The sequence below is a fragment of the Neodiprion virginianus genome, chromosome 2 (assembly GCF_021901495.1).
Source record: "Neodiprion virginianus isolate iyNeoVirg1 chromosome 2, iyNeoVirg1.1, whole genome shotgun sequence".
NCBI classification, from domain to species: Eukaryota; Metazoa; Arthropoda; class Insecta; order Hymenoptera; family Diprionidae; genus Neodiprion; species Neodiprion virginianus.
Window position 1 is genome coordinate 12835309 of NC_060878.1, and position 15355 is coordinate 12850663.

Sequence of the window (15355 nt, forward strand, 5' to 3'; positions counted from 1 at the left end):
ATACAATTTAAATGCAGATTATATTTATTAGTAGTTTACCGCACGCAATAGTGTGTTAGCAAAAACAGAAACAAGTCTTCTTGCAAAATATAATAAAAATACTTATAACAGTAATATTTGTATATGTATACACTATATAATATATATATCATGATTTATAACATTAACAAAAATTAGTTTATAACTTGTGTGTCAGGCAATAGATTTATAATTATGCATGACAGACCCGTTTTTTTTTCTTTAACGTATAACAGATAATATATCTATCATCGTAGTAAAGGCCTGCCTTGTTGTTCATTTGGATATCAATTACAAATAGAATAGTGTTAAATAACAGATCCGTTTGTGTATATACTGTACATATGTATTACATAACATATTTAAACTTTAATATATTATAAGTCAACTATGTTTGTTTGTTTTGAGATGCAAACGCTCCACTGAACTCAGTATTTAAATAATACATTTGTCATTAAAGTGTTTCAACGGTTTAAATACCGTGTACCGTATAACATAATTAGTGCATAATATAATTCAATAAGTTGGCGCATCAATACATTTTTTTTTTCAATGCCAATGATGAAAATACTATTACATGAATTTCGAAATATAATAGAAAAATTTAGAGTAAAATTTCCTAATATAAAATAAATGAGTTAAAAATGAGCGAGAAATAAAAAAAATTATTGAACACGATTGGATTTGCCATAAACTGTCAATGTCAGTATGAAAATCTTGAAATAATCGTCTAAACTGTGGGTATACTTATAATTAATGTACAAATGCCCCATTATGACGTATTGTATATGTATTATAAAAACTATGTAAAATGCTTTCACAAATAGAGCGATTTAATTGCTCGATTATTACTAGCTGCAAAAAATATCTCGTAATAATAATTATAATAAAGCGTTGCATAATGGAACTGTGAAAATATATTTTCAGATAATAGCTGCTCTTCTTTTGTGTCTCTCTGGAACCACAAACTTTTCTTCGTGATTTATTTATCGCTGTAGCAACGTAGCATATCAATCCTTAGTACAGTTTTGTTTACCAAATCAATCTCAACTAAACCGAGCACAGTAACTCCCGGTTTTTTTTTTAATGCCTTGTTCGGTCGTTTAGTCACGGTTTGCAGGTAGTAAATCGTACCAAGCGGTATTCGACTGAGTTAAATCCATGTCGCATAAAGTTATGTAGACCTGACCCATTACGTTACCACCAGTAGAAAGCCACCCTTTTTGGGTGCAGACCGAGACTTCTAATCTGCGTGTATTTATGTCACCTTGAGAGATAATGTACTCGAACTGCTCGTCGTAAACGGGATTACAGTTATCCTTCATCACGGCGGTTTTCCTCTTGGTTTCCTTGTGACGATCTGGCAAGAGATAAAGTTTGACGTACGGATCGGGTACATTGCTAGGATCGTTTTGCGGGAGCGGTAGATTTCTGTAAAAGAGAACAGAAAGGAAATTCACAAAACCGTTTCACTGGTCCATCATTTTTAAAGAAAAATTATCTATGATACTGACGCAATCTTGTGGACAACAACAACAAGTTTCTGTCTAGCGACACTGTAGCGTAGCGTAAGCTGAATCCTGCCCAGGCCTGTTTCTCCCGCTGAAGAAGTCATGCTAATGTTCCTGCGAATTAATTGCGGGCTCGCATTCACCGGTACTGATACTGCAGAAGTTGCTATTTCTTCTTGTATAAATGTTGTTCCTTGATCTTCAATAGGCGCGACTGGATTAAAACTCGCTGCAGAGATGACACTGCTGGCCACAGATTCTTTAGAAGGTTGTTTTTTTAGCGGGCTAGGTGTGACTGAAATTCAATTAATTACGATGAATAAAATCAGATAAGAGTTCTACAGTTCATCATAAACGGTTTCTTGTTTTTTTTAAAAATGGAATGAAACATTGCATGAGTTAGAGTTCCAGTTGTGTGAGACATGACAGGGGAATAAATTCTGCAAATAACATAATCTGTTTCCCCAGAATACCTAAATACAATTAAAGGATAAATTGATTGTACTGTATGAATTGAAATTTAGAGGAGAGAAAAACCGTTTAAAAGATCTACACCAATGTTATTTGTACCAATAAAAGTAATTGCGAATGAAACAACATCCCTACTGAGTAATAGAAATTACTCTGAACAAAGTCCAATAATACAGGTCAAGATATCAACAACTGGAGAAATAGTTTTATAATTAGAACATTCAAAATGCCTAAACTCTGACTTTTGTGATCCGATCTTCATGTTTTTGGGCTGATTTTGTTTACCATAGAAATCTCCAGGGATCACTTGCTAAAAATCGAAAAATAGTCACCGCTAGACTGTATAAGAATAGAATTGCGTAAATGTGGTACTGTTTGTCAACAATAACATTTGTGTGTTGTAACCACAATCGATGATAATGTAATATTTCTTGAATGTTTTTAAGATAATTTTGTGGGGATCTGGCGAGCGAGAAAAATAAACCTGAAAACATTGGATCAAAACCACCGGAGTTTAATCATTTCAAACGTTATGACCAGGAAGCCTTTCCTCGAAATTTTGGTATCTGAACTTGTGTCACTTGTGTTATCCGAATTTGCAGATTCGTTTCTATCACACTGTAGAGTTGTTATTTCGTTTGTCTTTACCATCATTGTCACAAATAACACTGCTGGAGATTTTTCCAAGTCTTTTCACTTCTCCCAGCTTTCGATTTGGACGTTTCGGCTCATTCATAATCAATGACGATACTCACTGCTACTAGATGGAGTGTTGCTTATGTTCGATTCCTGACGTTTTATTTCTCTCTTAAGTGTGTTTATGTCCTGGGGTTCTTCGTTGTTTGGAGTTGGCTCTGGATTATCGTACTTCAAAATCTGGATTTGTATGAAGCGGGATAGTTAGAGTCGGATGAAATATATTCAGCCATGAAAAAACCAAAAAACTACAAATTTCTTACCTTCAGTCGCATGGACAGAATTATTCTACTGTCAGCCTGAGCATGTTGCAGATTAAACGGCTGCTGAGAAATTTCTAGATTTTTTTTATCCATTAGTGAGGTAAGGTGGTAGCTCAATGTACCGATATTCATACCAGTCTTCTCGTCTACAATCTAAAACAATTTGGAAGGAAGCAAATACGATAAATTCGTCCGCAGTAAGTATCAGAATAATTATCATCTATATTTTGAATTGAACTATTTGTCTACAACCGAATACCTAGGGTTGTCGATCAATGTTCAACACAACTATCAACAGAATTTTTGTACAAAATATGACGTAGTTATTTTCAACGTCTAGAAATGTTTTATAAGATTAGCAATTGTGTATACTTTTAAATGCAGTATATCTGATTCTGGATTTGAAACCAGGAAGGTGAATCCTTGTTCCCATACTGGATCACAAGATCTTAGCATCGTATTAGTGCGCTCAGTGCGATTTCCCAGCACTGCCTCAAGGTAGACGTCTGGCTGCTTCGTAGCACGGAGACACTGAACAAAAAAACGAGTTCTTGGAATTCTGTGACCTGGTGTAATCGATCATCTGTCTTGAACGTTTCGTCAATTAATTTGTTTCATTTCATTTCTTTTTTCCAGTAATCAATTCTCAAAACTCCAAACTCACTGGCAAATTTTTCGCTGAATCAATGTAGAGAATCAGAAGCGCAGTACTCATTGAAGTAACTCGCAGCTGTTGAGTCTCAGCCAAGGCCTGTGAAATAACACGAATTTGATACAATTTCTCTTTGCCTCGGTAATAACGTATCGTCTTTGATCATCCGTTTACTAAATTGTCCAAATAAAAGTTCAAACGAGTAATACATGCACCTAAACTCAGAAGAATGATACATGAATTTATATTCGTTTACTCACAGCTGGTAAATCACCGACATTGTTAGAAAGAGTCAGCCATTTAAGACGAAGGTGGACCATTCCATGCTTTGCAAACTCCAATGTGACCCACTGTGGAAGTAATACTTGTAAGTTATAATGAGGTTTTCAAAACATTGGATTCGAAAGCAACGTTTGTATTTCAAAAATCTTTAATTTAATGGTAAACATTAGCCTTCAAACAAAGTTCGATGTGGAAGCAGCATTTCTTTTTTAGGAATTCTTAATTTGTACGCAAAGCCCGTTTTTCACAAACGTTTGAGTTGCGCAAAACGTTCACTTTTCAACAACGTTCTATACATATGCAACATCTATTTTTTTTAAATGTTCAATTCGGATGTAACATTTTTCACAATTTTCACCAAGTTAGTTGAAAAATTAATAAATCGATGCCAAAGATGAGGGAATGTGTGAAATAATTTGCACAACAAATCTGCTTTGTGCGAACTTCATTTTCAAAGTAGTTGGATAGTTTTACTTCAAGTAATAAGAACTGCGACTTACGGTGTCCAAAGTTCCTTTTTGCTGAACATTGATTACCTCGATAGATGCTCTGTTACAAAAAAGGTAAAATACATGATTAATGTTGCGTGTTGTAAAATAGTCTAGTGTCCGAGTAAAATGTGATCTGCGTCAAACCTAGTATGTAACAAATGAGTGTAAGTGATGTTTTGTAGTTGTGAATTAGGCTGTGTGAGACTATTTCATGCACTATAACAATACTAAACACGGCATTTTGAAGTAATTGATAGACAATGAGAGAAGGACATGCAGATAAGCACATTGATAGCAGTTTCTTCTGCAAATAGCATTTGGTGTCATCTAATTAGCCTACATTAACTTAAATTATGTTATAAATCCTCTCATTACAGTGTACAATACAAGTAACTTTTCACAATTCCAAAAAAAAATCATTTCTCGCAATCAAAGATTTTCATTCCTTCATTTATTGCATACACAATTATTACTCGATTCCCTATCGGAAGAGTTTAGTTTGAAGTTTATTCGCTTCAACATTCAGGCCCTCAATGCATCGCACTAACAGCAAAATACTGCAAGTTTTAGTTTGTGTTCGCATAATTTGCCCCCTTGAGGTAATCCTCACAAAAAATTACCACTGCGTTTTTCGAGTATCGGGTAAATTAAATTCAGCAAAGGAGGAAAGAGAGTAAGTAAATAATTTGTTGACCAAATGAATCGAACCACAAATATAAGTCTCAAAATTGTTTGATAATGACCAGTTGAAGGTGAAATACGATTTTCTTTCTTAGAACCTTCAGCATTGGACTAAAAACAAAAATCCCATGACGTTGGGCTCCAGTAGTAATTTTCCATAAGTCATCAAGAGATTCTACGCCTACTCATCAACAAAACATGGGGTGTTTGTGAACGACGTGTTATTCAGATATTCAGTATACTTAGCAGCAATACCTTCCTAGAGGATCGTCGTGGCCAGTGGTGTCTTTGTCAAATAGGCGGGCAACGATCTTGTTGTGTCCCCCCGCACCCTCATCTACTATAAACTGCCACACAACAACACCTGTTTTAGTTCATTTGCAATTCGTAACGTGCAAATTGCTACTTGCAGTTAATCAATTAGAAGGGCATCTCATAAATTCAAAGTTAATCATGAGAGAGTATCAGAAATTAGTTGACCGACTTTTACCTTAGGCATTTCAGTCTCAATTTTGAAAATAAAGAAGGTTTTCTAAGCGTAACGTCATTTCCATCATAAAATCTTGTAGCTGAATTTATCGTTGAGTGACTAATAAATTAATATAAAAAATAAACTCCTTTCTATAATTATAAAATAATTCGTTTGAAGTTAACACATATTAATAACACAAAGCGTTATGGACATATGCAGAAAAAATCTGCTAAGCAAGTCAGATATTAAGTTGAAAATTGATAAAAATTAAACCATAGAAGTTTTTTTTAAGATTATAAGCTAGATATAAATACATATATTACAACGATTAATAGTAAAAATTATTAACAGTAAAATTATTCAGTATTTTAGTAGCTCTGTAAATTCGGACCTGGATGACAGACGCGATTTGAAAGAAGGATCTCAGGGCACAGAGAATGTAAAAAGAGATTGTAAAACTCGTGAAATTTGAAATTATTATAAAAATAGAGAATAAAAGGCGATGAAAGTGAGTGAGAACTGTTCTAGTGATTATTAATGTTAACAATGGTTATTAGCAGTTTCAAACACTTTTAGAAATTGCAGCGAATTTACTCAGGAGATGAATTTCCCATAGTTTTTCAGTTTTTCTGAAAAATCTCTGACAAATTCTAATAATTTTTAGAAATTTCGTAGTAATGCCTCAATTTTTATTCTAAAAATTCATTTCTCTAGATTAATGGAAAAACCTTGATATTTCTTAAAAATTTCCGCATGGTTTCTCAAAATTCTAAATTTATTGAAAATATTCTTCAATAGATAAGTCCAGATTTTGTTTCTGCGTTTAAAAAAAAATTATTTCAATTGCTGAAAATTTTCTAATATCTCTCAGAAATCAATCCCAATTTTTCATATTGTGATAACATCGAAAAATACGCAATAACACCAGACCTCTTACTGCTTTAGATGTCTGATAGAAATTAAAGTTCTGAAAAAATATGAGTTTCTTCAAACATTTGATTCGATTATCTCCTCCAATTCGACTTGGTGAGAAACAATCAGAAGAACAAAAACTCCCCAGATTTCCAATAAAAAATTAAATTCCAAATGAAAATGATTTTCATTGTAGAAAATTACTAGAATTTTTCAAAATCCCATATACATCATCATAATAATTCAAACTTTTTCTGCGGAAATAGCACAAGACTATTCTCAGAAATGTCCGAAAACGTGGTAAATTTCGCAGGAATTTTTAAAAGAGATGACAATTTCTGACAATTTGTTTACCAGGGAAGATATAAGTAATAGTGTATATTCAAATATACATGTATGTACAATAATCACTCTCAATACATTCATCACATAGCTAAAGCAATTTGAAGCGTGTTCATTTACTACCTTCCAAGAAAGTCATCATTTTGGATGCAAGGAAATCCTGGGTCCCAATCCCATAGAGAAGAAGTTATCACCTGTACACTGCAGCAAGTGATCACAGCCTACGCGCCAACACCACGTTTTAATATAAACACAGATTTTCACTTTACATACATACTACGGCTTCGGATGAAGGAATGAATGTGAATGAAAAAAATGTCGGAATGAGTATAAATTTACTGCATACAATGTTTGTAAATGAAAGAAGATAATTTTTATTCTTGGGTTATACAGAATCCGGCATCTGATTTGACAGATTTTAACTTTTGCGACACAATTTTTGAAACTCAAGTATATAAATGTGATAAGCGTTTAAATTGGGTAGAAAACAATGGCCAAAATACTAACGATTAACTTTTAACTGATAAATGAAATTCGAAAACAACATTTTACTTATACTGAAATACATCAATGAATAGTATAGAAAAAAAGAATTCGATGTGTTCTGAAATAGTTCATCATCAGAAAATTGGGATCTCCCAATGGAATTTCTATGTTACATCGCCGAATGACTTTTCGGAACTTTTCCAGATGCAAAGCTAGCAAACTGTGGAATGAAATTACGTTTGCAAATTGAATGATATTGGGACAAAATTCTTTTGAGCATATCAATTTTTTTAGCAATACGCACTTTTTTAAAGCTGGAAGTCGTGGAATATATACAAAACACTCAGGCACATCAACAAACACACACGTGCGAACAAAATTATACATATATTACCAGTAAAGACGATGATTACCACTTTCCTCTAGACCCGTTTGCAAAACATATTACACATACACTAACATGCATTTTATAATTAATAATGCTGTATGGGTATATATTGCATGTTTTGTGTGATGAAAAATACTATGATACACAATAATAATATATGTTGTAATATGTAGGTATGTATATAATATACATGTACTGTACCATGATTCAACTATATGATCGTAACTGCATATGTGATTTTGAGAGCCGTGTAATTGTTTTCCCCAATCGAAACTCTGATCATACAAAATTTGGAAAGTCTTTACAGTGCCGGGTCATTTCATCGTCTGTTTCATTAAAACATCTCCAACTAAATTTTTGACTGAAGTATATATATATTAAGGGGTTTAAAAGTTTGTTTAGGCCAAAAGAAAAATACTGTAAAAAGATTAGCTTTCTGTTATGTGGAAGATCGCGTTCGTTTGAGCGTTCACTTTTTTTCAAATTTTCTTGGATTTGTGAAGAAACACGTAGCATTACTTAAATTATTATTTCTTTCCTGAAATTTATATTCAATCCAAAGATCGTGATCCATAATACAGCAATGTATCAACTGGGAATGTTATTCTTCTAAATTAAAAACTCATATTAAATTATAACTATTTTATGAGATTGAATTAATGATGACGTCAATTACACTTCTATTTCTAATTAAACATCAAATACACTTCTCAAACATCAACTGGAGGCTTGATAATACAAGTGTGGGTCTTCTGAGTAACGTAAATATTATTTAGATATTATGATAGATGTAAGTAATAGAAAAAAAAAGTTATTCACGATTCTTCAAGATTTTAAAAAAAATTTATAACAGTAAAAAATCAACGGAGTGTGATCTTCCACATAATATAGAAAGCTCATCTTGCGTCAAAACCTTTCTTCTAACATAAATAAAACTTTTTAGGGGGTGCCATGGTTGAAAATCGCATATTATATTAAAAATTAATGGTACAGCTAAGAAATTTCACTTATATGCGATATTTGTGCTACTGAATAAAATCATATTCGCTTTACACTTCGACGCTTGAGGAAAATATTTCTGTGAATTGAAATTTGAACAGATGGAAGAAGGAAATGTGAGGTTTCATGATATCTTACCTGCCCAAACTCTCATCATCCTTGGGTTCGTCGCGGTCCCAGACGAGAACAGTCAGCTGCTGAGCGATGGCCGATGACACAGCGCACTAATGCCATACAACGAGTCATGCATCACACATACATACCAGGGTGACGATACTAAATTAAGTATTTCACATTACACACATGGTTGATTTAATGCTCGTCGAGAAGTTACCTCAAACTAACGAACGTCAAGTTCAGGATGCCCTTGTGACTAAATAATGTTAAGGATTAATGGGCTCGAAATCTTATGCAGGTTCATTATTGTCGCATAGAAATATTGTGTCACACGTGTTCACTATCGTATGTTAAAAAAAAAACACTCTTGAAATTCGATTAAATGGTTTTTTCTGTTTTCCTAACTTACGATTTGGATATCATAGCCCATTCATCCTCAAAAAGAGGCGACTTTTATTGAGTCAGATAACGTCTCAATTAGCTAAACCGTGTCGGAGTAAATAAGTATAAGTACGATACTTAGTCCTATGGGAATTTAAATACCAGGAAATAACTGACCAGTGTTCAATGTCACTGTACACAGGTGGGTAAAACTAAATTAATCACAAATTTATCACCAAGTCTGATGAGCTAAGTATACCACAAGTGAAAAACATTTTCTAACAGAGATTAACAAATGAATATCATGGTTAACCAGCTACGGTAAATTGTTATTTAATTGGTTAAGACACTGACTTGTTGAAGATCTACGTTTCGATACCGTTATGCTAAGCTAATGGAGAGTCAACAATTTTTGTCTCATCAGTACAGTCAGTGATAGATATGTAGAAACCAGCATTGATAAACTCACAATGAGAATTAAGAATTAGGAATTAAGAATAATAAACAATTTAATACATGAAACAAATAAACTATGAATAAAGCGAAGGATTCCCATTAATAAGAACTTTTCGTAATGGTCAGCAACCTTTCGAAGAGTAAATAAAATTCATGATGTAAAGAAACTTCCCGATGGAAAGAATAACGTTTTTCTAAAAAAAAAAAAACAATTTATCACGCAGATGCAAGGAAATCCAAAGTTAGCCCAAGCCATTCTGTTTTTCATATGAAAAAAATCTTATTTGATATGCTCAATTCTTTATTTTTTCAAAAAAAGAAAAATATCAGTGATACTGAGATTTCGAACCAACTTTGTAAGTGAGTTTTCCTTGCAACTGGTATTGTAGTAAAGTTAATTAGAAACTCAGGTGATTCAATAGAATGTTGAATTTTGTATCGCAACTGAAATCAGAAATCTCATGGACGAAAAGTGGTTGGGAGAAGAAAAAAATTCTGGAACAAAGCCACATGCGGTGTATAAAAATAAAACAAAAATAATAAAGATAATTTGTTTTGTAATCAAATTCTTTCTACGTACCTCACACCAGAAATCCCAAATGGGATTTACCGTATTGTCAATTGTTTTTGTCTTGAATTCTTGCGCTCCAACATTTATTACCGCATACGGATCTGACTTTCCTTTACCCAAGACACTGAAGTCCTTCTTCATCAGATCCTTTGCTTCTATTACGTGAATTCGTAGCACACCCTTTAATCAAAAAGCAGATCATATAACTATGCTTCTTTCAACATTTAATACAAACAATTAATTCAATATAGCAGGTTTAATTTACGACAAATCATTTAAACTCCATTATTGACAAATTCGAATTACAACCACAGAGGTGATGAGGTACGAGTTTAAAGAAAATACAGAATAATTTTCAACTGTTTCAATTAATAAATTTTCATTGAAAATTTAGTATTTTAAGATAGATTAACGAAGTGTGAACGAGTAGACAGCTGAAAAAATTAGCGATTTAGAGAATATATACAACAATAACCAATTATTCAATTCGATTTGGGTTTGTTTCATTTAAACGTATGCAGATCGAGTTTCATTCAGTTTTTTTTCTAAAGAATATGGCGACCGTTTGAAGTTGAAATTCCAGTTTTGGTCAAAAAAATGTATGGCTTCGTTTTTATTTAGTCAATAAAAAAAAGACAATACTTAAAAAAGTCAGCTGATAGCAAACACGATAAAACATCGAATAATACTATCGCAAAATTTGAAATAAATTGGTTGCGCCATTTTTGGGATTGTGCCCACCACAAAACATGTCACCGAATAAAATGATGGATATGATTGTCACTGACAATGCTTACTATTGTTGAGTTCTAATAAAAAAAAATATTGTAAATGACGTTCAATCTACATAATTTTGAATAAAACAAATCCCAAACAAATCGTATAATTGGTTATCGAGATAAGACACAAAATCAAAAATCGGAGACCAAGAGATAAGAATCAGAAACTAAAAATTGAGTGAACACATTCCAAAAATCTTCTCTTATTAAACAAAGACAGATGATCTCACTCTATTCTTAAAGTCCTGCAAAGGGAGAGCATACGTATTAATACTCCGCAAATACCTAATTCCATAAATCATAAACCTATTTAATGGGAGCTTATGACAATACACCTAGGATTTATTGGCATCAGATGAAAACGGGATCTCTATTCCTGTCCATATATCCATTAACCACACATTTTTTTCACATATCAATTACTTTTTACAAAATACTGTCAATTCCGAATACAAAATTGCCGTTTCTTGAATAAATGAATCTAGTTTCATGGCTCACCTCTGGTTCAGGAGTTTTCAGAAGCTCAGGTGGGACATCTGGACTCAAAGTTATCGGCAATTTGTTGGGCAAGACCATAATCGCACCAATTTGTTCGACGATAGCTTTTCTCAAAACTTCACTGTGAAATTATAAGATTCGTGGTAAAGCTTGGACAATTGTAAAACATAGCAATATCCCCATGCACCTACCTCAAACCAGGCATATCCAGCACGTCGGCTACTCCGACTAGATTAAAATCGACTGAGGGCATATTTAGAAAGAATATCTGAAGACCTCCGACAAGTGGCATGATGGACAAAAGGGGCTTCATTACGACTCTTATCATACCACGAATCTGAAAGAATAAACATCGAATCCTTGAATCTTTATATTAAAATTTTCACATATCATTAGAAGATTGAAAATAAGGTCATTTTGAATCAGGAAAATTATATTTTGGCTCTCGACATGACTATGTAATGTTTATTGCAAAATCAAGTTTTATTGATGAGCTTCAAACTTACCTGAAAATCTTTGATGCCTCCTTTGACATTACTACAAAAGAATGAGATGTCGCAATCTCCAGCATATCTACAGCGTTACAAAAATTGTTTAAAATCGAGATGTTTTGAACAAGCAGCATTAAGTTTTAATGGACATGAATCAAAAATTGGGAATGAATAAAAAGAAACGTTCAACAATTCACCAGCAATGTTATTTGCACCAACGATTGTGACTACATGTGAAAAAACATCCCTGCTATGTAAAAGAATTGAATGTTCACCAAATTTGTATAACGCAAACCAAGCTACCAACAATTTGAGAAAAGGTTTTATGATTAGAACATTCTCATTGCTCGAATTCGTTTTTTTTAAACCTGTTCTAATATTTTTGGGTTCAGTTTCCTCGCTGATCAGATCCCCACAAGTTGCCCAAAAAACATTTCAACAATTTTACACTATGGTATAGTTGTAAGACACACGTATAATTATCGACAAACATCTGTAAAACATACTTATAGAAATCTCTTTTTTATTCACTCACGGTACAACTATGAATCAGTTTTTGTTCAAGCAATCTCTAGAGACGCCTATAATGAATAACACCAGAATTGAATCATTCTCAATATTGTAGAAACCTTTTCTAAAATTCTTGATGAATTTTAGCTTGTGTTATTCAAATATGCTCAGAGTACGCTTTATTATATTGTAAAGATGTTGTTTAATTTATGTTCATCATCATTGGCACAAATAACATTGCTGGAGGTTTTTTAAAAGTTATTTACCTTTTCCTAATATTGCATTTACACGGAATATGACAAGTGAAATTTCAGTGCTGGACTCATTTGAAGTACCGATATTAATTTAAGAATAACAAAATGAATAGAATAGTAGATAAGGTGTGCAAAATGAAAAACTAACTTCCATAGGTAATAAGTAAACTTACAAAATATCGGCATCCAAGATGATCTCATTCCTATCAGTATTTTTATCATAAACCTTAATCCCACCAATTCTCGGAGGCTGTGAATAAAAAAAAAGACAAAGATCTTATCAGTTTTCTCCGTTTGAGGTAACAATATTCATAATACTAATAAAGCTGCTTGGATTGAGATTCACACAACAAATAAAAATTCTTGGAAACATGATTGGCCTAATTTACTTGAAACCACGAGTATACAATATGAATAATAACATGTAAGTTAGTTGACCTAAACAAATAATTCTCTGTGTTTAATATATGTGTTTGTTTCCACATAAAATTGCATATTAATAGCGACGTCTATGTCCGTGTAATGACTCACAACTTTCCATATTTAAGTCAACCATGTTTGACATATGCGCTCCATGAGTCAGACTGTAATATGATAACTGAATACATAATTTTGTTCCTAAACAATCCCAACCGACACACAGGTCCTCTATCATTATAGTGCTTTATTGAAACTTAGTTGCAGTGTAGCAGAATGTGGAAAATAAATAATTTTTCAGCAACTTTTAGTTATCTCAATCAGTTTTTGAATTACAGAGAAAATATGTTTATTCGATAAAAACTCCATATGTGATTATTAGGATGTTTCGTTTGTAAGCGAAATTTTTGCTTTGTGACGATTAGAAAAACAGCAACAAATAAAATCTCAAGGAATGAACATTCGGATCTGAGTTTTTCTCTGTCTGTCACCTTTGTTTGCCAGACCGTGATTCAGAACATAGGATTATACTCACAATTCGCCCCAAAACTAATCTCTCGAAAGAAAATCCTTTCAATTTGTATTGCGCCAATCGAGCGACAACTGCTGGCTCAATATCCTGTTTGCATAGTTGACGAACAAATTGGTTCATGCTCGGCCAGAGCTTATACAAGATCTGTAACGATTGAAGAAAAATTGAAATAACGGGAAATCAATTGGAGAAGATGAGCAATTTAAAAACAATCTTATACTGACCTTGTTCAGCCACTCGGCTCGATCAACGTCTGGAAAATACACCCAAGACGGAAGTTCATACATTTTATTGACGATCATTTGTTGTTCGCCAGCAAGAACGGTTGCCTGGGCAGTAAGCCGGCGCTGATCGCTTTCTCTTCTCCATTCTGTCCTTAGTACAGACAATATGATCGGTCCAATGAACCACGCGATGCTCCAATTCATGTAACCACATCCCCATACCAAACCGACGGTGACAAATTTTTTAACGAAAGAAAATATCAGCCCGACGATGTTGTTGCCTCCCCCAGCGTCGTTCATGTCTGCAGGATTTACCTCCTTACTTGCACCTGCCATGTTTATATGCTATTTTGTTTTCACTCAGCTTAGTTCAATTTAGTCTGTCTTTTGCTTGTTTCACACTGTTTAATATTTCAGTCAGCTGTTACTATGGCTATTGATTGTGAATTGCTGACGTTCTTGACATTGTCGTTACTGGAGGTAAGTGAGAAACTGTTCAACTGGTCAACTTTACAGAATGTCGATAATGAATGGAGTAAATTATATGAATAATGTTAATTACAGTGAAATTAGTAAAGTAATGTAAGTAAGAAACATAAAAATAACGTAACCTCAATCGTAATTATAGTAAAATTGATAAAGAAGAAGAGAGTAAAAAACAAAATAACAAAATTATGTTAAAATTTAGTGAAGTAAATAAAAGCTCAATTATCGTTACCCTAGTTGATATCAGCAATAGCGGATGAGGTGAGTTTATATTAACGGCAATTAGTATCAATCTGCAAGTTTGATCAACGACGTTATGCGGTTGGGAAACCACAAAACGCGACAGGGAAGTCGCAGCTAATAACCGCGACTATTGTCGACGATAAAAAGCCACAGATTAGGTCATCGGATTATTTTTATCTTTAGTACGCAGCACCTGTCAGTGCGAGAGCTGGAGTGAAATGAGAGCCGCAAGCAGACAGCTTAACCTTAAATTTGAATAAACAATTGTTGACTTCTAAGTTACGTATGTACTTAATATTCTAATCGTCAAGGCACGGCATTCGTCCATTTTTTATCAACATTGGTTTAATATTACTGGCAGAACACACACGCTTCACCTGAAAATATCAAACATACCGTGCACCACTCAACGCTTCATTATTTACTTAAAGGTCTCTTCACCGCTGTTGCACAATATCCCCGCGCACCGTTGTGAACAATGCCTGACAGTACCGAAGACTTGTCAACTGACTGAAATAAGTGAAGACACTTTTTTCCGATTGGCTCAGAAGGATGCGTTCACAAAAACAAAATGGTCACTGACAGTGTTCGGTACAACATGGCTGCTCACTTCGGAGTGAGACTGACCCCCGATAGAGGACGGCACAGGTCGAGGGAAATCCCCGCGAATTCTCAAACTACTTTAGCCATTAAATTTGAAAAATTCACTAAGTTAACGTTAGATTGTTCATA

At 33.6% G+C, this 15355-nt stretch overlaps 1 protein-coding gene across 7 annotated transcripts; it reads right to left on the minus strand.

Moving 5' to 3' along the window:
• Nucleotides 1-6: 6 nt before the first annotated feature.
• On the minus strand, nucleotides 7-15121 carry LOC124296947 (extended synaptotagmin-1). Of its 7 annotated transcripts, none has more exons than XM_046747427.1 (18): nucleotides 15020-15121; nucleotides 14613-14868; nucleotides 13895-14196; nucleotides 13674-13814; nucleotides 12895-12971; nucleotides 11973-12039; nucleotides 11658-11803; nucleotides 11467-11587; nucleotides 10199-10369; nucleotides 6915-7012; nucleotides 4394-4442; nucleotides 3872-3961; nucleotides 3624-3710; nucleotides 3332-3490; nucleotides 2960-3112; nucleotides 2756-2876; nucleotides 1533-1824; nucleotides 7-1449 (listed from the first exon to the last, which is right to left on the minus strand). In XM_046747427.1, exons 3-18 carry the CDS (start codon nucleotides 14192-14194, stop codon nucleotides 1122-1124), a joined length of 2400 nt encoding a protein of 799 aa, XP_046603383.1. In that variant the 5' UTR covers nucleotides 14195-14196; nucleotides 14613-14868; nucleotides 15020-15121; the 3' UTR covers nucleotides 7-1121. The 7 variants fall into 7 exon arrangements, with proteins under 7 accessions (XP_046603383.1, XP_046603381.1, XP_046603379.1 ...); XM_046747425.1 differs by having other exon boundaries at nucleotides 13895-14223; XM_046747423.1 differs by lacking the exon at nucleotides 6915-7012 and adding an exon at nucleotides 5321-5412 and having other exon boundaries at nucleotides 13895-14402.
• Between the last annotated feature and the right edge of the window lie 234 nt (nucleotides 15122-15355).